A 26,522-nucleotide genomic window follows, 5' to 3' on the forward strand; every position below is an offset into this window, starting at 1 on the left:
ACCCCTGCCTTAATTGTTCTTCGTCAGGTCACAGTCTACTTGCGAGTGAATCAACTGTGACTTCATTTGACTTTTCCCGCATGTCACACGATTTCATCCTCAATCGATGAAAAGATACTTGTTTTTTGCCTGTCATTCTGTGAAGAAGTTCGGTGTTCGTTGAACCGCACGGTGTCTCAAAGGATGTTTCAGCGGAGGTCACTTTGACCCGTCGGGTGAATCTGGATGACCAAAAAAAAACAAGTTGAAATGCACGACGAGAAGCTGTGTAACCTTGCACTTCCCAATCCCGCTGAGCCTCGGCTTCCTGCACGCGCGCCGAGAATCCTGATCGGCCCTTTTGAAGGAGGGTGCAAGAGGAAGCGTGTTTTTTTTTTTTCTCCCTCCCACTGCACATCCAATGGATTTGCACACACAGCCCACCCGTCTGTCGTCAGTTATGGTGGGCCACCTGTTTCCCAGCAGGCGAAGACTGGATGGACGCTGACGCGGTGTGAGGTCCTTCTTGCTGGGTGGCACCTGGATGAGGAAGGTGTCGAGCTCATCAAGTCCAGTACATTCGCTATAGCCTCTCTGCTCGTATACACGTGTCGGAAAAGTCTTTTTTTTTTTTTTTTTTTCTGCAAAAGACTAAAAAAAAAAAGAGCGCTCGGAGTAATGATAAGCCGGCCCCTGAAGCCTCTTTCCTGGCCCCATCATTTGAGCAAGACATGATAGCCATCTTATTCCACTCATCAGGGCCCTGATGTATTCCATCCGCTAAAGGCCGACTTGGCCTCCCTATTGATTCGGCTTCAGAGGAGGGCACTTAATGCCTTCATCTGTCACTAAAAGGAACAGTGTGGTCTTTTTATATACAATTTGTGGTGCCCGACCTTTCTCCGGTCTCACTGCATACCACCAAGCAAAAATACGTAAAATATACTGAAATAAACATGATGATCTTGTCTCAATGTAATTATAAATTGGCTTGGGGTGAAAATTAGACAAAGCTATAATGTTGTTGGAAGAAAGGCAACCGGTGGATACACAATTTCACCTTCTGCCTTCTAAATTATTTGTAGAAAATGAACAATCAAACCGACATTTCCATACAGTGGTACGTTTAGGTACGAGTGTTTTGACATGCATGAGTGTTGAATACATGTCTACATGTGTTGCTGCACAGTTTGTGTTTTAGTATTGGTTGCCTAATGCGTTTACGCCAACGCAGATGCTAGCCCGTGGCCTTTCACTTTGTGTTAGCATTAAGCGATCAGACTTGAAAGCAGTTGGTTTTAAATACACGCGTCATTCTCTTCGTTTGATGTTTAGTTTGGCGGAAAACTTCCACTTGAAGTGGCTTGTTGCATGTGTTTATTTTAGCTTAATAAGTTTTGAAATTCAACCTTATCGAAGTTGGAACAGTGTCATGGAACCAAGTGGTACTTGTGGAGAACTATTTTCTGGCGCCAGAAGCATTTCTTCATCTGAAGTCAAGGTCAAACTAATGCTGCGGTAATGAGGTCGGCAAGGTGGTGAATTATTTAAAAAAAAAAAAAAAAGTGCTCTGAAAACTGCTGTCCGCATCCCGATAAGTTTTAATCGCTGCTCATCGGGCATGCATGCCCGCCTACTGTAATGTTTAATTATGCGAGCCCCAATTTTTTATTTTATTGTATTAATTCCCCCCCAAGTCTTTTACTGTGTCTTGACACATTCACAATGTATGGATGCAGTTCTGTTTTATGAGCCTGGAAAAAAAAATGCCCGTCTCATTTAGAGAGCCGCGGCTGGCGGGAGGGGCGGATTGGGATACTGATACCGCACAAAAATGCAACAAGACTTTTAGCCACTCTGTAATTAATTCCTGCAAAGAAGAGTGAAAGAGGCCTGCACGGTTACTGGCGCTGACATTGTGATGACTGTGTGTTATAGCGAGTTCTTAATACGTTATAATATACAGCATGTCATGCCTCGCCCAGTCTTTGGCCTGTCTAATGGAAGCGCCACCCCTCACTTCAACATAGTTCTTGGCACCGAGATACCGTAAGATGGCACTAAAGCGCTACTAAGTTGGATTCTTCGCGGCCTCTTCCGTTCGCGTTCTTCCGAAAATAACGGATGATGGGTCTCCCACAAGAAAATATTTGCACGCTGTCTACCGGTTCGAAGAAAAAAAAAAAACTTCCAGACTGAACTACCGCTAAAGTGTTTCCCACCGGCGCGTTTTGTACATTCGACTCTGACGAGTTAGATAACATTTGAAGCCATCTTCCGTCTCATTTCCTATCAGCAGATACGACAGCATAGACACATGCGCTCTTGCCTCGTGTATTAGCTCAACGGCCGCCGGCCCTATTTTCCATTGAAGTACGGCGCGTTCCGCTCTTGTTCCATAACAGTGAGTCACCCTGGAGTAGATACAGCGCTCGCCGCATCCCCTTCTTCCACTGACGTCTGCGGCCAGACAATCAGCCATTTGCTGTACGTTCTGAAAGGGAGTGGGGGTAGGGGGGGGCATTGCATTCATATTTTCCTTTGCGGAGAGCACACTGCGTCCTTGTGTGTCTTGTTTGGGGTCTTGTTTGCTTTTTTTTTTTTTTTAAAGCAGGCCGTCTGTGTGTCAAAGGCTTATAGGGCGTTGGTAAACAATGCAAGTTTGATGGAACTGTTGCCTCTATATGAAGTAGTAGAAAGAAAGAAATGTATTCACCCGGGTTGTAAACCGCTATCTTTTACATGGGACAACTCAGAAAATGATGGCATTCAAACCGCTTGTCAACAAAAGTGAGCGCACCCCTGTGTGAAAATGGTCCGAATTGAGCCCAATTAGCTATTTTGCCTCCTTAGTGTCTCGTTCAGGTTACGGCGTCGCAGGTGGGAAATGGGAAGCACGTTTGTTAAATGTTTGTGTTAACTGCTCTCACGCTGTCTCATACTGTCACACATTGTTTATTTTATTTTAAAAACTTTTTTTTTTTTTTGGAGGGAACCAGAACTGACGTTGACTCAAGCATGTTGTGATTGTTACTGCCAGATGTTTTTTTTAAAGCACAGCTCATCATATGGCAAGCCGTTTTCGAAATGAACTTCTTGTAAAAAAACAAAAACATACTTTTGGAATTTATCAAATTTCAAAAACAACGCAAAAACGAACCTGAGCAACAGTGACGCACTGCATGACTCGAGTTAAACGTCAGTGGGGTTTTTTTTAAAAACATTTTAACGTGGCGCTCATCATTCATCCAGTCACTGCATTGGGAATCATTCGTGTACCTACGCCATAATCATTCTAATAGGGGTTTTTATATAGTGAAAGTTTAAATGAACTCCATCGCCCACTATAAAAATCTCGTGAACTTTATAGCCCCCAAAATTAAAATAAAAAATGATCTCAAGCTTTTTCGAGGACTTTGTGATGTATTTATAGTCCACTTTATCGTGATTAGGCATTTAGGAATGAATGAAATGATACACAGACAGTTTCTTTGCCCTTGAATGCAGCTGAAAGCAAGGGTGAGAAAAGTTTTATGTGATGCAAGCCTGCTCTTGATTGGTGCAGCCTGGTGAGTGACGTTGTCTCTGATTGGTCGATGTGGACGGAACCTCATAGCCAGATTTACTGGCTTTTTTTTTCCGCTTTAAGAGGTTCAGGTGGTGCACATGGCTGCAAGTGTGAACTGGAAGGATGGAATGTGTGGGTGTGCGTGTGTGTGTGTGTGGGGGGGGGTGATTTAAGGTTAAACTCGGTGTGCAGAAGAGAGGGAGTCTATTTAAAGGACAGCGCCTCCCTTCTCATGAATGATTCAACAACACTGTGCCCCTCCCCCATGTCATCAAGATCAGCTGGAGGAAGAATCTGCTCGACCAATGGGATTACGCTGCCGGATTGAGTGTGTGCCCGTGTCAGAATGTGTGTGTGTGTGTACACAACTGAGCGTGAGCCTGGACAAGCAGCAGCAGCAGCAGCTCAGCTTCTGTGTTTGCAGAAAATGTAGGGCAGTCGTCTGTCTTTTTTCGCTGTCTTGTTTTTTTTTTGGGGGGGGCTGCAGTGGAGGGATGCCGCCATATCTGCAGTCGCCACGGTGACGGCTGTCATTGTCGCCAGAGCCCCACTTCCGTATTTACCAAGGCTTTCCTTGTCATTCTCTCTGCATCTCGTGAGGATTTTACATAGGGGGGGTCATGTAACCCCCTCTCACTCCTCCCAATAGCAACACCCCCCCCCCCCCAGCCCCAAGGAACCTTTGTCTGCATCAGTGAGAGAGAAAGGTGCACCTCAGGATCCAGTCATGAATTCCTGTTGGAAAATTAAGATTCAGGTATGTGGCTTGCTGTCTGTGCTCTTTTGTGTCATCATATGATTGTCCAAAAAAATGGGCGCCGTTACGTTGAGGCGCTCTTATTTCCGGCCCCTGCCACAAATGCGTGCTTTTGCAGCAATGTCGGCGTTCTGCTTTTTTCTTTTCCATCAACACCAGCTGCTCTGTTGTTGTTGTGCTCTCTCTTCCTATTTGTTTGTGCCTCTTTCACATCCTCAGTGTGGTAGCGTGACCCCATTTTTTTTCTTCCCCTTTATAACCCCCCCCCCCCCCCGCACTCTTTGTTCAGGGTGATGCGAGGGTGGGATGCACCGGTGAGTAAGGGTGGTCAGGGTGCCGCCTCGGGTCCCTTTTCCACATCGCGGTAAAGGCTCCTTATCTTTCCGGTCGATTCTCAGCTGGGTTTCTAATCAGTAGAAATGACAAATTTAAACTATACATGCTAACATTAGCATATCCCTTTGCTGTGTCTTCTGTTCCGCAGTCTCCACTTTGGTGCAATGGGCTGTCAGGGCAGAAGTCACAAAAAAGGAATTGCGTACGCGGATAGCACATTCATTGCACTTTATTTGCACCCGCAGTTTGCTTCGTCTTTTTACAAAAGATATTGCGCTAATGATATGCCGGCGCAAACACGCCCACAAAGTTGAGCAATGGAGTAGAATTTTTCCCTGATGTCCACCCCCCCGGTTGCAAAAAAGCCAGACATGTCAAAGTATAAATGCCGGTTTTGCTCCAACAACACTATGGCACAACACTATGGCAGAGAAGATGCATATTACCATTGCCACATTTGGGCATATGCAAATCACAGTGCAAGTAGATGCACTTAACATCGACACACTGAGTGACAGTCTGCTTGTCAACGCGGTTAGCGTGAAGCATAAGCAGCAAATGGGCAGTCTGGAATAAAATCTCTGTCCTTACTGTAGCCAAATATAGAAAACCCTTGTTTTGCTTTGTTTGTTGTTTGCTAAAGCGTACATTAGCTTGCCTTCTTGCTGTGCTGTAGCTGTAGACTTTGTACATATTACACAGTCTGTACTTTGCTACAATGGGAATAGAATGACCTTATAAACCTTATCGTAGCCAGATACAGGAGGCACTTGTTCGGGTTCATTGCTTGTTGTTTTTGTTTTTGTTCAGATTTGAAAAACCAAAACATGCTCTTAATGTTAGCTTTTCCTAGAACGGTGCCTTCCTCTGTCCGTCTCCTCTTTGTTCTAGCGGGCCCTCATTCTCCTCTCAAATACTCAACAGCCAAACGCATTTGACCCGTGTTCCTCTCCATTGTTGAAATTGTCTCATGCTAATGTTAGCTAAAGGAATTGCCGTTTCTTAGCTCTCAACTTTGCACTATTATACTCCACACGCTCCCAATTGGCAGGGATTCCCAAGTGATACGCGGCAATAAATGACAAAAAGAAAACTTGCTACTTTGCTACAGCAAGCCTTTACTCTTTTCGCAAATATTTACGGCGGCTAAATGCAAGTCAATTTTGTTCTTCTCTGTTGTATTTTATTAGTCCCGGCTGATGCGTTTTCCACTATTTTGAACTGTTAACGACTTGCTCAGCAGGGGATCCTGCCTAATAAATGCGAACGTTAGATGGCCTAATTTTTATGCCTTTATACTATGTAGGGTGCCGTATTATGTGCTCCAGTCTCCACTTTGCTGCAGAAGGTGGTCAGATAAATGTCTTGTTTACTGTGGCCAAAAAACGGATTTCCTTTTCCTCATTTAATGTTTTTACTTCCCTCCTTAAAGAAGAGATCTGCAGAAATTACTTCACTTTTGGTTGCTATTTCCAAAGAGGACATAGCATTCAACATTTTCATTCATTTTTTAAAATGAGCGTCCCATAAGCGGTTATCGCAACTGCTTTACATGCTGTGTTGCTGTTCATTCAGTGGGGGGAAAACCCCCCACTAGATCTGATCAGATGCACATCCAAATGAACTCAGCCGATGTGATTTAAACTATATTTTGGCTCCGGCTTAGCGTAGCGCATCATGGACCGATGCACCAAATCACAGCTTTGTGTCAAATCCGCAGCTGAGGAGGAGACGGAGATTAAGTCGGTCACATGTCATGGCACGGCTTAAAACCTGTTGAAAGGGAGCAGTGAGGAAGACTGCGAAAGACGGAGCATTGTGATCGATTAATCAATCAAACATGTGAAATTTACAACATTTAAAACATATGACGCAGTCAAGACATGCATGACTCATTTTGTGTGTTTTTTTTTAAGTCAGTTGCTTTTTAAGTACAGTACACGTTTGTTTACATTTCAGGTGTATTTACGCTTTTAAAATTGTACAATAAATTCGCATTTAATCTTGAACAAACATTGTTCTATTTCACTTCGGCGCAATTCATTTTAAGGGAATCATTTAATGACACCGTTTTACTTTTCCTGCATTTAAGATTATTGCTAACGATCAAACCGTACAGTACATCATGTTACAATGGCTTATATTAATACTCCCAATATTTTGGGGGGAGTTTTTTGTTTTATTTAACCTTTTATTTGCCCAGGTCAGGCAATTGAGAACAGATTCTCATTTGCAAGAGAGGTCTGCCTCTGTCTCGCATTTGGTGAATGCGTACTTAACATGAAAACGTGACTGTATTTTAATGTTGGTCTTTACGATACTACTTGGAGAGCACAAAGTAACTTTTTGGGTGGCGCGTTGTCTAAAAAGTTTCTGAATCACTTTGCTTTAATCGTTTGACAGAACATTTTGTTTTGCTTCAGATGTTCTCAGCCCTTTTATTGTTCCCAACAGGGACTTGCGCAAATGCTACTCTAAGCAAGCGCTAAGTGCTAGGAGCTATTAAGCGCCCGTTTGGTGTTTTGAATATGAATTTCCCTTTTTAAAATGGAATTTAACGACTTCAAACCACTTGTACACGGTCAACAGTCGACTCCTTCCCCGCTGTTCTTAATTATATAAGCATCTATTCTCTCACTCTACATCTCCCTCTCTCGCTTTGCTAGCGTGTAAATGAGCGATTGTATCACCAGGGTAGCGAGGGTGCACCAACTAATGACACAGCTAATTAAGAGACACTGAGTATGAATGATTATCCGTGGCCGACTTTTTGGCAAAAGTCATAAATAACGAGCGACATTGTGTGTAAAGGTGCGACGACCAAGTCCAGCCAATGAAGTAGTTCTGTTCCTGTCTTTTGTTAGCATCCCGTTTTATTTGTCATTGGCGGGCCCTTCACTGTTAAATGAGACGTAGGCTGCCGCTGTCATATTAGATACTGTCACAGTCTCATTAGACCCGAAGCTCGGAAAGACGACTGGACGCTGTTGACGTCCTGATGTAATTACAGTATATTTCATATATACGCTAGCTAGGAGGGTGAGTTAATCAAGTCAAGATGGGAGGAGGCGTCCATTCAGGGTTTCCGACTTCAAGAGCCTGATATTAGATTCTGTCAAAATGAAGACTTCTAACCATTTCAGGGACAGCGGTTACTACAATGTACAGCCTGTCATGTTTTCAGGTTACAGGTTATCATAATTGGTGCATGAATTGGTTATTGATCTGTTTTTGTACTTTTTTTTTTAAATCAATGAAATATAACATAAGGTCACCAGTTTCAGATAAAAAATGGCCCTTAAAAACCTCCTAAAAAGTCTTAAGTCACAGAACAGATGGAATCTATGCCTGTGAGTATTGTTGTATGCTCTAGTCGTTTTTATTTTATTTACCCGGGTAAGGTAAGAGAGTAATGCTGACTTAGTAGTAGATGGCAGGAAAAAAAAAAGCGAATAGAAATGCACAAACAGCAAATTCAATAGTGCGATTAAATTCATAGTTAGCTAATACTTGACTTCATAGCACATGGTAAATAAAAGGTTCAAAACGGGTGCAGCCATCATATCCATGATTCAGGTGCGTGTTCCAGTCGTTCCAGGCAGAAAATTGAAAAGGTCGACCAAAAGTCAAACTTTAAGAGCAGAAAGGCTACCTGTCGGAACGGGGGCAGAGTGTTGCTGCTACGAGTGGACTATCGTTTCTGTAACATCTATGCTAATTTCTGTTAGCCTTTATCAGGTGTTTTACATTGTATGTTGCCATTAAGCTATCTTTAAAATGTAATTCTGTGATTTGGTTGAATATTTTTGGTTTTACAGTCGGTATACAATGTTGGGGTCTATTTTGTTTGATGTAATTTTGACCGTAAACTTCAGTGTGGAGCGAACCCCTCTGTCTCCTGCAATGCTAAATCGTCCTTATGCTAGCTTGAGACCCGACACGAAATACCGCATCACCTCGCATCTTTCACGTGCTTTTGTTTGCTGGGCAATCACACCCGGAGTTTCTTTAAGCAAAGACGATGGGCCTCCTTATTTTCCTCCCGACGGAAAACAACATTTTGAACATCGCTACTCAAATCTAGTGACTTGCGAAGTGCCACATTTGGTTCGTGTGTATTTGGTAACGTGTGCTAAGAGTCAGCTGGTTTGGCGCTGCTCTTTTTAGTTGAAGACACAAAGAGTCATCAGTTAAAAAAAAAATAACTGCATCATCTGGTCTAAACACCACCCACCCTAAGGCCAGGAAACCCGATTTGGGCGGGGGGAATGGCGGGTGGGAGGTCCCACTCAGTCCCAGTTTCATCTCTTTCCTAAGAACGGCCTTTCTTAGAATGGCCCAAACGTTTAGCCCGCGCTCGGACGTCTGATGTCTGACCCGCATGTTCAAAATGTCCCATGTGCGTCTGCTCTTCTGGCCTGCAGCCATGCACTCAAGTCGCTTTGCTTTTCATCCCAGAGAGACTCACAATGGGAGGACAGGAAAGTGCAACAAGATTCTTTGTCTTGACATGTTCGATAATACTCAGCGTGGCGTTGAATGAGGGAGGAACGAGTCAATATGGCCTTCACATCAATGTCTTCCTCTGTTCACCATTTTGTGTAACAGTAGCATTGTCCAATGATGTTTGTGGAGTGTGATCTTGTCGGCAACTTGGTTATCCTTAAAAAAAAAAAGAACCAGTTAGCTTATTTCGAGATCTCTGCGTATCACAATGACTGTGCCTGCACTTAAATGTAGAGGGAACCGTCACCTCTTCAAGTGACATTTTGAGATGAACGGTCGTCCAATTATCAGCAAGTATTTTCGATGGTACTTGTCCTCATTAGGTTTGCGGCTGAGCCTATTTGCATGTATCGCCAAATGATGTGGGTTTTTGATTGACTTGAAGCGGACACAGAAGGTCCACTCTTGACAACGGTGTCAAAAGCCAAAAGCTAAGCGTTTGTTGGATTCCCAGTTAGCGTGAACTGACAGTGTGGTCAGTTTTTTGATAACTAGCACATTAACACTCAATGACATTTACCTGTATGTCAACCTACATTGATAGAAACTGATGTAATCTTCATAACTAATTATGCAGTAAATTATATTAGTTACTGTGAACCATTTGTGTTCAAACGTGTTACTTCCAAAACAGCAACATTCTATGCTAACTATTACCGTGTCAGTGGCCTTTTACATTGTTAGCATTAAGCTCAGTGGACTTTTCTGAGGGTTGTTTACATATGCAACATGTAATTCTCTTGTTTGATGTTTGTTTGGACTGAAAACTTCAACTGGGTGTAGCTTGAGGCCTCCTTTTTTTAAAAATATATACAGTGTATATTGTTCACTATTTGCCAAACCGTTGCTTTGAGATGCTAATAAATGTGCTACCTTTCATTAGCAAACCTTTTGATTAGTGGAAAAGGTCCTCGAGTTTTGTCTGCTTTAAGTGGAAGACGCACCAAGCGACAAACAATTTGAGGAGATCTTTGAAGCAGACAAACGGGCTTCTTTGAAACCTATATATCGCAGTTTTTTTTGTTGTTCATTTTTCTTTCCAAATGGAAGAACGTTGAGAATTTGTCCCAACGGAGATGTACTTGGACGCTTTGCACTGTCTCTCACCACATTTTCTGTTTTAATTCCGCGTGAGAAGACACCAAATTGATCCGTGTCACTCTTCTTTTGTCTAATCCCTTCTGTTGTTTACAGAAGATCACTTTTTTTGGGCAGGAGGTGGGAGCTTTCTCAGAAAGTCTCCGCCTGGGCTTTACTGTGTATTTGTCCAAGCGCTCAGGATTAAGGACAACTATCAGTAATTTGTTCTGTTCTTTATTTTCCATCTTCTGTGATTTTTTTTTTCGCCGACTTTCCGAGAATTGTCATCATAAAGTTTAAGTGGTGAATTTTTCATATATGGGCAATTTTATTTAATTAAGCCATATCAAAATAATGACATATGGGTGAACTCGGGATGTAGTCCGCTTCACTTTGCATTCGACAGTCAGCGCTATCCCGCCGGGCTTATGAGGCTTGACCTCAGAATGTTCCAGACCAATTAAATGGAATATAAATAAAAAAACACGGCTCACAATTCTACAGCCGGCAACTTCTTGCGTTGTCATCGTTCGACTCGTTCAGAGAAACATGGCTTTAGGCTTTGTCACTGGTTTAAACATTGCAGCTTTGTTCGGCTCGTTGTGTGCACAGTGATGTTTGTATTTTAAAAATGGGATTTAAATTAACATCACATGCAGGTTTGCATGTGTCTATCATGTGGAGTGGCGTACCAGGCCGGTGCGTCTTGTTCTACAAGGATGACATTAAGACAAACACAAAAAAATTGCCTGCACAAAAAAATATATATATTTTGGTGTCTGACTTTATTAATCCAAATGGTGCACGAGTGATGAGACGATCAATGTGGGCAGTGTGGCAAACGTTTTCGATTGCCACCAATTTCTAGGCTATTGCGGAGTCTGGATGTTTTTGAGGCGCTCGTTCCATCTTTTGTCATCTTTCATTTATTATTTTTTAAAGAAATTGCACAAAGCTAAAGGCCACTTGTCAGACTGCTTGTTGAAGTAGAAGTTTGAAGGTTTTAATTATCGTAACGGACACGTTAACATCTGTTAGCCCATTAGCTAATCATTGCGTCCAACTTCTGTGTTAGCATTAAGCTAGCAGGGTTTTGTTCAAACAAATTACATGGTGTAGTTGATCATTTTGATGTTTCAATATACCATTTGTGTGTGTGTGCGTGTGTGTGAGTAAACGTCAAATGGGAGTGAAAAATAAACCCCTTGAAGCCGGCATGCTCCGCCTCTTACTTGGAGAGCTGTGCGAAAAAATGAGAAAGGAGTGAAGGAATACGTTGAAAAGTATGTTTTATAAGTGTGTTTCAATACCTTTATGCTGAATAAGTTAAGTGTGTTGGAGTGGAAAAATACTATCAATAAAATAGCCGGACATTGTTTACCATTGCTTACTTTTAAAAAAAAGACAAATCATTGATGATGATCTGCCGCAACAAGAAAATAATGGCACTGTCCATTTTAAATACCATTGCATGAAATTTATGAAGCAATTTGTATTTTGTTAGCTCACCGAACAGAATGTGAACTGAATCATGAGCTGAAAACCAATTTCCATCCAGAAACATGATTTTGGGCGTACCTTTACACCCTTACTCATTTTTACATAAGTTCCACGTGGCACATGCTGAAAAGAAATTTGACACCATTGGTACAATGTGTCCACCGTGATAAATCGTGGTTCACTGCCACGTTTCATCAAATAGTGGGCGTCCTCATAGTTCATAGTGAGTTATTTTCTGTTATATTTTTCTGATTGCATTTGTAAAAGTTAAAAGACAAGAACCCCGTTCAATTGTCGCCTCCCTCATTTGCAATTGCCTACCTAAGAGCAATCTTTGCACGCGCTGCGCCACGCATCCGCAGAGCCGATTTGCCCCGGTCCAGATTTGTTTGTAAGCAAAGCCCTTTTCGAAACCCGTGTGAACTTAGTGCACATTATGTAACAGCAATTGACTTGTCATTAAGGAGCGACGCGAGGCTCTTTAACGCCAAGGCTACATGCAGCATAGCACCCCGCGGCGGCGGTTCTTCATCAGCGAGTGTAAGTGGGGAAATGAGGATCATTACCGACTCCAAAACACAACTTGACTGCGCTGAAATCTGCTCGGGTTCTCGTCCGCTCGCTGTGTCCTTGAAGTGGCAAAATTACTTGCAGCATTCTTAATAAAACTACAAAATCAAATCTAGCTCTCTTTTTTGGGTGTATGTTGTAATCTGCAGAGGAGTAAAAATCTTCAGAAAAATAAACACTCATTTATACGTAGTTCCTCCAGACCACTGGCGGTTGCTGATAGTGACTCGCTGTGTACTATTCAGTCCAGGCCAGCCCATCCATCTTCATTTTCCAAATAAAGATGCCAGCTGAGAGTTTTATGGAAATATATTAGTGGTCTGCTTCACCTTCCACACACTTTATTATACACTCCAGTGAATTATTCCATCCATTTTCATGCAAACCCAAGATTAGGTTAGCCCTCTTCCACTGTGAGCCAGACGTGCTAACCACTTGATAACAGCGCCGGTGCCAAAAATTTCCAACGCATTTATGTTCTTTCTCTCACATTCCCATTAGCAGCGGTCCCCAACCTTTTTTGCCGCACGGACCGGTTTAATGTCAGACAATATTTTCAGGGACCGGCCATTAAGGTATGGCGGGTGAATACAGTAAAATAATATGATATGACCTGCATGAATACTGTGGTATTTTCATAACTAATAATAAACACAAATCATGACAAGGGGAACGTCCTATCTGCCTGCAACACTATCTGGGCGCTATGGTACCGTGCCTTCAAAATAAGATACACCACAAATAAAAAATATGACTCACCGTCGCCGCATATTACGCAGAGTGGGCTTGGTGCGCGGGAGATAAATCCGTATTTTAAGTAGGACTCCTGATATTGTTTATTAAATGTAGCCAGCCTTCTTTTTGTTGGAAGTTGTAGGCTCCTCTTCTGTCTCCTGGCTGGGCCTTTTCCCCTTCCCAAAGAAACTTTCCAAAGAAATTAGTTTTTTACTCGTTTTGCTAGCTCCTGGTTTTCATTTTCGCGGTAACTTATCACATGACTGAGACGCGCCCCTTGACCTGCGTCAAGTGTGACATACTGTTGACGGATGTAACAGAGAATCCGGTAATTTTTCAAAATAAAACTGATTCCAAAAAAAGTTATTTATTCTTTCTGTGCGGCCCGGTACCAAATGACCCACGGACCAATATCGGTCCGCGGCCCGAGGGTTGGGGACCATTGCCCATTAGGATTGAATGACAACCATCGACAGCACCGTATTTTGAGAATGCGCTTAATTGATTCAAGCTGGAGTTTTTTTCTTTGTTTTTGTTTTTCAGAATGAAAAGCCTCTGGGTCACTCGGCGAGCAGATCCAGCAATATATCAAAGGTAAGCACGACACAAATACCGAAAACAAAACGCATTCACCGGCTTTGGAGATGTGGCCAGAGCAAACAAGCTGCGCATTATCTCCCGACCGTAGGATCATTTTAGCCACCGTAGAGGCCAGGAGAAAGTCACTCCCGGAAAACGCTTAGCGCTTTCAATTCATCAGTTGGTGCTGCTGTTTGTTTGGCAACAAGGGTTCAAATGAGTGCAGCTGGTAAAGTTTTTAGTCGTTGGGTGTGAAGGAATAGCATCTGAGCCCAAGTATGTACACGGACTACCCATTTTATTTCCCCAATGCCAAAAAAGGAGACAATGTATTTTTATCATTTTTATACCTTGCATTTTCCACCTCAGCGTACACACCTCTTTACACCCCCCCCCCCCTTTCAATGACCTCGGTCTATTTTCTCTCCTCTTCCTTTCCCTTCCCTCGCAATCCTCCTGAGCCTCCTAAGAGGATCAACCTTTTACTTGCACTGAGACATGTCAGGGTCACTTAGCGCTCTGCCGCCAACGTGTCAGCCACGAGCGGCTCCGGACTTTTAAAACGCGAGCGCAAACGTGCTCGCCATTAGCGCGGCCCACGTGATCACGCTTTCAACGGCCTGCGTTTACTTTTAATAGCGCCGTGTACAATGTGGCGTCAGGCCAGTACGACTTGAAATGACTTCGGGAAGCTTTGTCTTTGGCAAAAGGACTTCAAGTTTTTCTTCGGACAACCAGTTTGTCAGTTATTATAGTAGCTTTTTTTGTTTGTTAAACACTACCATTCAACCATCTGTCAATGATTCTTGTGAAAAACAAAGCTTCAGTTGTTTGTATACTCACGTGTTAATGAATGAATTGGCTTACATTCATGTTGTCGTTTGTCACCTTGAAACTCTGTTGAGTTGTTTGATATAGCAACCGCCCAGTCAGTTCCGTTGTCTGCTCAGAAAAGCGGAGCTTCGTGTTACCCGGCATTCAAATATTTGAGATGCTAGTGTGTTCGTCTTTAAAATAGCCTTGCGTTCAGATTTATTGATAAGCTGCGTCCTATTCATAATGGTATTGCTGATGGAAAAGACCTGGTGGAAGCCATGTCTGCCCTCTAGTGATTAATAGCGCCATTACAACTTTAAACTACAGTATAGGAGAAGTATAAATTGAATCTTTTTGGGGGGTTTTCGGGGTGGGAGGGGTTACTCAAGGAGCCACTCGGTGTGGGTGCACATGCTGTTGCCCATCCCTGCTTTTAGAGTACCCTTTTATTGTCTGTCTACCTGTGTTGCTGCATCTTGCTGTACATTAGCCCTTGGGTACGCCCTTTCCCATTTTATGTTACCATTAATTTAGCAGCCTTTAATGCAAAGTTACAAGATGCGTATGCTTAAATACACAACCGCTAAATTAAATGTTACCCAACGAATGACTGCTAGCTTAATGCGAAAGGGAATGTGAAACGCCCTGGGCAGGGTCATGTAAATTAGTATAGATGTTATCAGTGTGTAGGAGTGTGAGGCACTCTGCTAGGTCAGAACGCTTATCTGTAGCCTGGCTCAGAACGGTGCCGTGCGTGCGCGTGTGTGTATGTGTGTGTGTATGTGTATGTGTGTGTGTGTGTGTGTGTGTGTGTGTACTTGTTTGGGATGGGCAAGGAGGGCTGGAATTAAAGTATTACAGTGGTCATAAAGTCAAAGCAGCCGAGCGGCCGTTCAGTGGGCTGGCATTGAGCTCCGGCCAAACATCTGCCAGCGGCTCTCCGAATTGAAATTGGTTTGCAGAGTTTTGTGTATACCCGGGATAGGTTTTCGACTCATCGGTTTTTGCTGACGATCCGGAAATCCGGGAAAAGCAAGGGAATTGTTTGTTTCACCAACCACATCATCGTATTGTAAAGTTGAGTCGCGTTTCCTTCGGCCAGAGCACTTGTGGAACGAAGGCCCTTATTTGCTTTATCGTCTGGATGTTATTTGATAAATGCCCTGATTTTCTTTTTTTAATCAAGTACAAGTTACTTACTTTTGAGTACAAAATAGTGCAAATAATGTTGCTGATGTTCTAAATGTTTCTTATAGTTTTGACATTGCGCTCTTTGTCATTGCTGACGTTGGAGCGTGTGCAAAATTGCTCATGTTGCCATCTTTTATTTGATGTCGAATTACAAATGAATTGTCATACCGATTTTCTGCATTCACATTTTAATGTTGTCTTTGTTTTATTTGCAAAGAAAGCATCCTTACTTTTCTACAAACCCGTGCGCCATCGACAGTGTCTTAGATATCACCGTACGGGTTTTCCACTGCAAAAGTCTTAGGCTGTCGATGATGGAAAGTATTGGAAAGTATCGATATGGAAAGTTAGTCAATCGCATGCTTTCGTGTTTTAATGTGGTGATTTCTTTTTTTTTTTTTTGTAATTTGCCAAAAATGTTCTTTTGTACCAAATGGTGCTGCATTAATTATAATAATTTTATAAAATCCTGGCCACAGTCTTTAAAGGACTTAATGGTATTATTATGATTATTATTTTTATGATGATTATTATTATTATCATCATTGTTAAATGGCCCTGAAAGCTATTGAGTTAGATTTGACAAGGGCCAATCCGGATAAATGAATAATTGATAAAAATGTCATTTTTGTCCTCATTGTTCCCATTGGCAGCTTCGGATGTGTATGCCGCCCTTGACGCTCTTGATCGCCCCCTTTTGTCCAAGCTGATTTCCAGGATAGTGATTTAAGATAAGATAAGATATCCTTTATTTGTCCCACACTGGGGAAATTTAGAGATCCCAAGTGACACATTAATGGTCGGCCAATCAAATCAAACGACTTCTCGTCTCATTAAAGCGTCGCCGTGCTTTTAAGGCAGGTCTTCAACTCAAACTATACGATGGCGTTCATTACCCAAAACCGTACGACATTGTCATTGTCAAGCAGGTGGCATCTGCTTCAATTTCTCCCCCGGAATTGGTGACGATGCTTGGGAGACATGTTGCATCATGCCGTTCTGCTCATTAATTAATTGCAAGATGTTCATTAAACCAAACACCCCACAAATGCTAAAGCCACCTGCGAAGAGACACACAGTCAAAATCAACATGGCGTTCTGCGTTTTACCAGAACAAGGACCTGTCGTTGGATATCGGGAATATCAAATAACCGCTCAAATGGCTCTCCGTAACCTCCCACGGCATCCGACGCCATGACGACCTGTCTGCGTGTTTGATGTGTTTCCAGCTGACGCCATCGGGCCACTCGCGGCGTGTCCGCCCGCGTCGTTAAATATAGCCGCCGTTGTGAAACGGCCATTTGCATGACTGATCTTCACACCCCACCGAAGGCCCAGACATCCACCGGACGTGAACTTCTGTCTTATGGACTGGAAATCAACAAATAAAGCATTTTAATGAGGAAAATAGTTGAATGGTAGCTGAGAAATAGCTGTGAAGATGCACGCAGTAACTGTAAAGGAGATGCAGGAATGTGTCGCTAGTACTGACTTGCGTCCTCCGCGTGACAGCATCCTCATTTGTGTGGTTGATCTTATCTCTGATGCGCAGCTGTCCACAGGCTGTAATGTTTGTTTTGGACATAATGATGGAATTAGTGGTTGACACAGAGCATGCTGCAGGAATATCTGGCAAGTACGGCCTGCACCTTCGGTGTGACAACAATACTGGATTTAATGAATGGAAGTGGTTGGTTATGATTTGGAGGGGCCTGCAGCAATTCGTAAAATAGCTGCAGGGATTTCTGGCAGGACATGTCCGATATGGGACAACAATCTCCCATTTGCATGGCTGATTTTACCCGGGGGTCCCAGCTGCCTGAGGCATGGCAACTTTTGTTTGATAGAGTCTGAATAAATACTGTACAAAAATAGGAGTTGCAGGAATTTCTGGCAAGTACTGGCTGCACTCTCCACCTGGCAACCACATCCAATGCCCAGCCGTCCATGCGGTGTGAACTTTGCGTCATGAATGGGACGTAACAATGAATGTCGTGGTAGAGACGGAGCCCGTTTGTCCCGAGATAACCTGCACGGCTTCTTTTGCAGTCCAAACGAGAGAAACCGGCGTGTGATTCATGAGTAGGTAAATGTCAAAGGATATCATTGATGGGCAAGCTGAAGGGCAGATAGCATGACAGCACAGCCATCTATCGATCAGTGTCAGGCCGGCAGCTGTAAAATGTCGGCGCGGTTGGTGATGAAATCAATAGCTAATTAGTTTCACGCTGAAATGATCGGGCCCACTTTTGGGTTTTACACATTCACAACCCCCCAACAAGAACCTGCACAACCTTAAACCGCTCCGGGAGTATTTCTCACCGTGAGGTCCTGTGGAATAGTGGCGGACATGAGTTGGGTTGCCAACGTACTTAAACGGCGAAGCAAGAAGAGGCGGCGCTAGTGGGGCAAATGAGCACCGTGATAACGTGGATAACCAGTGAAAAGAGGTTGGGCTTGGGGTCACACACATCACACCATCATCATGAGATATACCGTATTGGCCCGAATATAAGACGGCCCTGATTATAAGACGACCCCCTCTTTTTCAAGACTCAAGTTTGAAAAAATACTTTTTGAACACCAAATTAATTTTTATACAGAAAATAATTACAGTACATCTGAAACAAATGATTATAACAATATATTTGAGAGGAAAAGCATGTTATTTTGCCTCATTCAAATCTTAATATCTGAACATTTAAATATGTGAACTTAAGTGTAAACTACATCATAACTTCTCCTCAGCTGCCGGTTGACCTGGCCGATCTTCGACCCACTTTTCTCCAGATTGTCGCTACGTTTCTCCATTTTCTGTTATCTCTTTTATTTTTTTTCTCTTTTCTTTCTTACTGCTAGTTTTTATTTTTCTTCTTCGTGCCACCGCTATTTTTATTTTTATTCTTTGTGACAGGGGTTCACTTTGGCCTGGGGAGTCGAGTTCAGCATTCGCTTCAATGATATCTGGCGCCATCTAGCGTCGTGAATGGGTATAATGTCTAGACCCCAAATATAGGACGACCCCCACTTTTTCAGTCTTATTTAAATGCAAAAAAATACTGTCTTATATTCGGGCCAAACTGTAATTTCTTTGGGGGGGGGTCAAAATATGACTTAAGGAAGTTGGTAAGTTATGAAAATGAAAGGTAATATGAATATTAATTTGCAAGTCGATTTATAGTGAACTTGAACCCCTAAAATTTTCAAGTTAGGGGTCACTGTGCTCCCTAGTTTTAAAATTATGTCCGCAACTATGTTGAAGTTGACAGGTGGCGCTCCAATTATACAGGCAACGCTATAGCAAATGTCATAATTGCAGTCCGTAGATGTAAAGATTTTGTCTGGAAAAACACTTCCTCGGCCAATAAGAAACTTGAGTATAATTTCCAAGCCTTGCAAGTCTCTGGTGCTCTGAGTCACTCTTCTTTGTCAATTGGTCGACAGATTAGTCATCATCGATCAAAACGGCGGTTACTGCAATTTACTGCATTCTTCATTAATCCTCCATCTTTAGATTTATAAAGATGAAAGTAAATGTGAATAATTCATCTGCTGTCTTTGCATACGCTGCGCCTACGCGTTAAAATGGTTGTGGTGTTGTTGTTTCTCTCAGGCCGGCAGTCCCACTTCAGTCAACGCCCCGTGCAGCTTCTCAAGAACATCGGTTTCTCCCTCCAGCCAAGACATCTGCAGGTACAAAACCTTGTCACGTGTCGTTTATTATTATTATTATAATTTTTTTTTTTACTGCCTTTGCAAAAATATGGGAGATTCACCTTCAATGACAATTTTAGGTTGAACCTAAAACGCACTTGGTGAATTAAGCTTCTCTCAACTTTTGATTGCACATACAGATGTTTGTTTCAGTACCTTTTGCGATTTTTAAACTATTTTTCATCAAATCATTGAATCCAAGCCATCATAAGGCCTTTGTTAAACTACTTAGCTTATCTAATGTATTCATGCTGTTGGCGGACACAAATTTAGTACTCTGTATCTCCTCACGCACTTCAAATGAAATGTCAACGGTTCTGGCGGGGAAAGAATTACTGTTTGGTTACTTTTGAGGTAAATTCTGAAAGACGCCATTTTCTTGACCTCGTCCTTCTGAGCAATGTCTGAACACCTAGTGGTGAACACTGTGACTACAACTAAAAACTACTCTGCTAATCTGTTGTACGAAACATTGAACAGTCGGGGATGTGATTTATGGAGGGTCAAATTAAGATGCATAGTCGATGTAAGCGTGCTGTAAAATAGATTTTTTTTTTCATGACATGGGTCATTCATTGCCACACGTTTTCAGTTTCCGTACCCCCAAACCCTTTTATTTTTCTCAAATGTCCACATTTTTTTTCTCTTTTCTTTTTTGGCCTCTCCTGCCCCCCCCCCCCTCCTTTCCTGCTGTCCTTCACCACTATGTGTCACGCTACATTTACATTCCACACACGCACACACGAGCAGTGCAGATGAGGAGCGTCAGAAGCAGACCGCAGTGGTTCTCTTGGCCCCTAACGGTAAAAGCTCGGAAGGTTGCGGCGGTATCACGGTGACCACCGTCTGCACGGACTCACCGCCCGCCTCCAAACAGCGGGATTGGCTCTCTCTGCTGCGGCCCACCTTGGGCAGCGCGCGCCCCCCGGGCCGTCAACCCCACAGCCCGCTCCGTTTCTCCGTATCGCTCAACGATGTGGGCCAGCGCGTGGACGGCCTCTGCCGCGGCCTGCACTTTATCGACCGCACCTGCTCCGAGGGCGAGCTGGAGACCAAGGCCGGGGACGCCGCCCAGGCTCGGGGCGGCTCCGAAACGAGGGAGGCGGTTGGCGGAGTGAACGGCGGTCCCGATCCGGGTCGGGTCTTCTCAGCGCACCCCCACCTGGTCCCTTCTTTCACTAACAACGACAAGTACATGCTGGGCCCTTCCGTCCCTCCTCCAGCTCCCCCCTCTGCTCCTGATTACCCCCACCCCTCGCCCAGCGCCAATTTCCTGCGCCTCCTCCTCCCCTTCTCCCGATCGTCAACGTCGTCGAGCCTGCCAAAGTCCTCCAGCGCCATCATGGAAGGCAGCGAGTTGGAGTTTGCGGCCGACGAGATGGCCAAGGGCGTTCGTTTGGCGCCGCTTTGCTACATGGACGAGGACAGCGACCTGGACCGCTGCCCGTCCCCTCTGCCGGCGAAAACGGAACCGCTGTCGCCCTTTTCGTTGTCGGGCGACTGCTGCAGGTGGGTGACTGTCTGGATGGTGTTCAGCCACACCTGCCCTCCCCCCCCTGTGACGTGGTAGAACCAACACCACCCCCAGTGATGCAAATGGAGTAGTTGACGCTTCTTGTAGGCTGATTCTTGCACCCACATGCACACCCACACAAACACACACACGCTCATTAGTCCTCATTTATGTTTACCCATCATATCCTTTCCACGGGGTCCTCGACGGTTTACAGTGGCGAAAAAAAATACGTGTGTCAAAAATAACCCCAATTGGGCCAGAAAACGGACCGGCCCGACTCTTATGTTAAATGAATAACCAACAAAGCAACCCAATTTTGGGCGGACCAGCCCAACTATTTGGGTTGTTTATATGAACCAAAAAGTCAAATAAAGAACTGACAAAACAGTCCAGTTTGTTGGGTTTCAAAAAAAGAATATTAAAAAAATACGTGGGTCATTCATTTTGACAACCAAAACAATTTTTTAATTATTTTTCCCCCCCAAAATATTTGTGGGGGCCATGCATTTTTTATGGCTTAATTATTTGACCCAACTTTTTGGTTGAAATGAATCCAAAAAGCCCAAAATTGAGTCGATCCCTTTTTGACCCGATGTGGATTATTTTGGACCAGGTGTCGTTCGTGTTTTATTTCAATCTATCGTTTCTGAACGACTTTTACAGCATACAATGTGTAATAATCCAAAATTCACAGACACAATTGCACAGTGGCTTCAGAATGGAACTCCATCGTAAACCGAGGAACCCCCGAAAGTACTTCACTGCCATTTGATTTCCCTTTTTTTTTTTTTTAATGTGTTTATGTGATGTCATCCTGGTGGGTGTCAATATGTGAACCGTAGCGGTACTCGGCTGTCATACGGCACAGGGCAATTAGAATCATTCAAAGCAAAAACAACAACAAAAACAGTCAAATGAGTTGAACCGTATTTCATATGATCTCATTTTTTTTTTTAACAATATGGATGAATAACATGTTACACTGCCAACTGCCAAAAAGTTCAACAGAGTGTGTTGGATGTGAGTTTGCCGTCGAACGATTATCATGAGAAAAGCGAGCGCCATAATCTGCAGCATGACTTGGCCAATCTCAAACTTTACATTTGTGTATAAAATACTGAGATATTGAGTGGGGCTTGAATTTGCTCTGGTTTTTTACTGTATACGTCTTTGCTGGAGTTACAGACGAGTCATATATCCACCGCAATAAAAAGGGGGTTCCGCTTGAAACACAACTGTAAACGGCAATGTTTTTAAATGAATAACTTTACGGCAGAGTCAGTCAAAACTGGACATTGTGTCGCTCTAGTTTGTATTGGCTCATTAGCAGCTGTCCTTAATTTAGCGCCTTTGGGCTACTTTAGGAGAGCCCCTCAGAGACGTCTGCGTTTTTTTTACCCGGCTGAGGTTGAGTGGATTAATCAAAGCGGCGGCTCACGTGCCAACGGGTATGTCCCCGCTTGGCCGTCTTATACGTGAATGTCAGTTTGTGCTCTTCATGGACAAACACATGCGAGAGAGAGAGAGGCAGCTGAGGAGGAGGTGCGGTGGATTAAAGGCGTCAAATTGGCTTTGGAGTCTCTTGCACACGCACCCAAACAAGCAGCATGTCATGGCAGCTTCCCGTCAGGTGGCTGGAAGCTCACAGCAGGTGATAAGTGGTCTGTCTCTCGGCTTCTTTCACAGTTAAGATGGGCAGGTAATGGACAGATGGCTAGATAGTTAAGACTTTAGCATATACAATTGGCTAGTTATACTAGATTCAAGCTAGACCAAGTGTCTGGCTGTCTCTCTTCACCCCCCCACCCTCATTCTCAGCCCATCGTCCCCACGCCACTGTAGCCCTCAAATATTTTTATTAGGGATGAATGGATAGATTCACAGATATGAAGAGAAGACGACACACGCCAAGCGCATTGAGGCAGCCAATTAACTAATGGGCCAACATGGCGGCCATGTTGGGGAGGTCAGTGTTCCCATCAAATGCATTGTACAGACATTGAAATTAAGTCGTCGCGTGCTTAGTTTCAACCGATTTTCATGACGGTTGCTTCTCTTGTCGATGCCAAAAAAAGAACATATTTACCTGTGAAAAATGCTTCCAGTGTTCTGTCCACACATGCGTCTCGTGGTCCATCTTACGAAATATATAAATGTATATTTATATTTGTTGTTGCGCTTCAGGATCTGTCACTGTGAAGGCGATGACGAGAGCCCTCTGATCACGCCGTGCCACTGCACGGGCAGCCTGCGCTTCGTACATCAGTCGTGTCTGCAGCAGTGGATCAAGAGCTCGGACACGCGCTGCTGCGAGCTTTGCAAGTACGAGTTCATTATGGAGACCAAGCTCAAGCCTCTGCGCAAGGTATGTTAGTCAAACTGCAAATGCTGTCGTTTTATGACATGGTTTTTTAATGCAAGATATTGCTTGCATGTTTTAAGAAACGTGAAACTTTCCAGTTTTATTGGCAGATGATTTTACTTAAATGACCATATTAATTCCTCATTCAATGCTGGTTTGTTTCTGTGGTGTAGCGCTCACCCAATGACAGAAGATTTATCGTAAACAACCTTCATGTTGCATTGGCTCCGGATCACTTCTGAAAATATTATATCGCGCTCCAGGCAGCTCCGCAAAAAGAAAAAAAAAAATCCCCAATAAAGAGCCAATAATATTTGCTCTGCTTTTGCCTTTTAAACTGTTTGAATAAACATGAATTAAATTTCTGCCAAAGCAAACTTCCATGATGTCACTTGTGCTGATAGCCAGCTGCCACGACTTCGAAAAAAAACATGTGCTACTGTTGTCACCTAACCGCAAGTATGCCAATTCTTTTCATAGCGTGCAGATTCCGAACCTTCACCACCTCGATGCGTCTGACAGTGGCAACAACAGTCAGATTTACAATAAACCAAACAGAGTGGCAAAGCAGCCTGACAGTAAAAAAACAAAACAAAAAAACTGATGCCACTTAAACGTAGTGCTGACACAAAAATGGGACTATGGGGTTTGCTGCCTTATGACTCTCAAGAAGTGCCCCAGACTCACCCCAAGTCTTTTCAAAATGAGAATTAAACATTCTCTCTTAACCTAATGCTAACATGCCATGAGAAACTCCATAGCACGCGGGCTAACAATTAGCGTCTGTTTCGATGTTGATCCTCTTTAAAACCCTTATGCCCTTCGAAAAAAGCTGATACCAAACCTACGCGTTTTACAATGCCACTTAAACGTAGTGCTGACACAAAAATGGGACTATGGGGTTTGCTGCCTTATGACTCAAGAAGTGCCCCAGACTCACCCCAAGTCTTTTCAAAATGAGAATTAAACATTCTCTCTTAACTTAATGCTAACATGCCATGAGAAACTCCATAGCACGCGGGCTAACAATTAGCGTCTGTTTCGATGTTGATCCTCTTTAAAACCCTTATGCCCTTCGAAAAAAGCTGATACCGAACCTACGCGTTTTACAATTTTGTAAATGATGTATGTTGTGTTATACAAAACATTCCTTTTTTTTCTTTCAAACACTCAAAATGTTCAGCGGGATCTGTGCTATCCATACATATATAGTTTATATTAATTCCTTGGGATTTTTTGCCCTTTATGGACAATAAAGCAGTTCTGTGCTATGACACTTCAAAGAAATATTGCATCCTTTGTAAACGGTGGACTATGAGGGTTTTAAACAACAGATATTTGAACACTCATGTTACTGCCATACATTCGGACAGACCATATAAAAATACTCCCGGGCATCTATTCTTTATCCTCTGTGAAGAATGACACATACTGTTACTGAATGTACTAAGAATCCAAGAGAGGAGCTGAGCCTCCTGCAGCGTATGTCCGTACGTCTGTTTTATCCTGACCTGTTTCAAAATGCGCTATAGCTTGTGGTTCACTGTGAATGCTTTTCTAACCGGCAGGCTGTTGCTATTTTTTATTTTAATTTTTGGTAATTCCCACAGTGGGAGAAGCTACAGATGACAGCAAGCGAGCGGCGGAAGATCATGTGCTCGGTCACCTTCCATGTTATCGCCATCACATGCGTGGTGTGGTCACTGTACGTGCTCATTGACAGGACGGCGGACGAAATCAAACAAGGTCGGCCATTTTGAAACCATCTTATCAAAGTGTTGTGAATTGTTGAAGTACTTGTCGTCACTTCTTAAACATTTCAGTCATTGGACCAAGGATTCTGAAAATCGAGTGGTACGTGTGAAAGTCCAACTTGATTTCTCGGAAGATATTTTGGGGGTAAAAAAAAAAAATAATAATAATAATACCATTAAAACATAGACCTTTTTTCCCCGCTTACAAATGACAACATTATTCATATGGATTTTTTACTTCTAAATATAAAATAGTTGAAACATCGGCAATATTTCTCGTGAGATTGTTTTGGGGGGAATTTCTTTTTTTTTTTTTCTTTCAAATTCAGACTTTTGTTTGGAAAAAATTCTCTTATTTCTCTACAAATTGGGTTTTCAAAAAATATATGTTATATTTATTTTTAAACTTTTATTTGGGTACATATTTCACAATTTCTTTTTTTTTGCAGGGGTTGTTTTTTTTTCAGTTGTTCCCCTATTTCTCCATTTTACACGGAAAATCGATGTTTGATGTTTATCAGTATTTTGGGATTTTTTTTTTCCCCCATGCTTTTGAATGGACGTCACAGAATATCATACCCCAGGGTGACACTTATGTACTGTTTAATTGGATCATTTCAGTACAGTACATTTTTCTGTATTTAGTGTCTAGGTTGACCCAGTTCCTCATGTTACAGTGGCTTTCAGTAATATTGAATGTACTTTTTAGGAAATAAACCTCTGCCTTATTTTACGATAACACTCAAACCTACATTGAACTCATTATTCCCTTTACTCATGCAGCCCGAAGTATTCCAGGTAAATGTTTTGAATTTTGAACTTATTCCCACACCCATCCGTCTTGTGTGTTTGCACGTAGTGGCCCTTTCCCCGCCCATGTTTGTGTTAGTGTGTGCTAACTTAACTGTCAAATCCAAAATTCTTTACAACTCAAATGTTCTGACTATGAAAACAAACGCACGAAGATTCGTGAAAGCAGTGATTTTCCAAATGTGATACGAAGGCGCCCTCTGTTGGTCAAAGAACATATATTGTATTTCAGAAATATTTCTCGAGTTTTCGTCTTTTTTTTTTTTTTAACTTTTTTAACATGCAATATTTCTTGATATTTAATTTGATCTGATTTGATGTTACACATTACCATTAATGTATTAGTCACTTAAATGTCATTTGTATTTTGTATCAGTTAAGTCAGAATAAATTTATTTAAAAAACATTTGCTATATTAATTACAGTAGCTTAAATTCATTTTAAACATTTTGTCTTTTATTTAAGTACGGTACTATTTATTTGTATGTGTGACATACGTTTGATTTTCTTTCATTTTAGATATTTTTCAAGTACAGTATTAGATTTGAATTCTTTTTACAAATTTTTCAATTCACATTAATGTTTAATTATGCTATATTAACTCATTTCACAATTTTACAATAATTTTATTAATTAAATCCAGTTATGATTCGGTTTTTATTTGAATTTAGTTTATATTTTTTACATGCGCAAGATAAATTTATATAACCTCCAATTGAAGTATATATACTATTTTATATGTCATATTT

The 26,522-nt window shown here is 42.5% G+C and overlaps 1 protein-coding gene across 4 annotated transcripts in view; it reads left to right on the forward strand.

Annotated features, from left to right (window-relative positions):
- marchf8 (membrane-associated ring finger (C3HC4) 8) overlaps window positions 1-26,522 on the forward strand; it is a 50,832-nt gene that overhangs the window by 20,885 nt on the left and 3,425 nt on the right. For 2 of the 4 annotated variants that reach the window (XM_086121728.1, XM_086121729.1), the window contains exons 3-8: window positions 13,575-13,625; window positions 19,231-19,310; window positions 20,082-20,840; window positions 23,032-23,212; window positions 24,820-24,955; window positions 25,747-25,761. In XM_086121728.1, coding sequence (XP_085977854.1) covers window positions 13,575-13,625; window positions 19,231-19,310; window positions 20,082-20,840; window positions 23,032-23,212; window positions 24,820-24,955; window positions 25,747-25,761 — 1,222 coding nt within the window. Of the gene's footprint in view, window positions 1-3,697; window positions 4,305-13,574; window positions 13,626-19,230; window positions 19,311-20,081; window positions 20,841-23,031; window positions 23,213-24,819; window positions 24,956-25,746; window positions 25,762-26,522 lie in introns of those variants that run through there. The other 2 variants (XM_086121731.1, XM_086121730.1) reach the window with 2 other exon arrangements.

The sequence above is a fragment of the Hippocampus guttulatus genome, chromosome 10 (assembly GCF_054856545.1).
Source record: "Hippocampus guttulatus isolate MCC_2025c chromosome 10, RoL_Hgut_1.0, whole genome shotgun sequence".
Lineage (NCBI taxonomy): Eukaryota > Metazoa > Chordata > Actinopteri > Syngnathiformes > Syngnathidae > Hippocampus > Hippocampus guttulatus.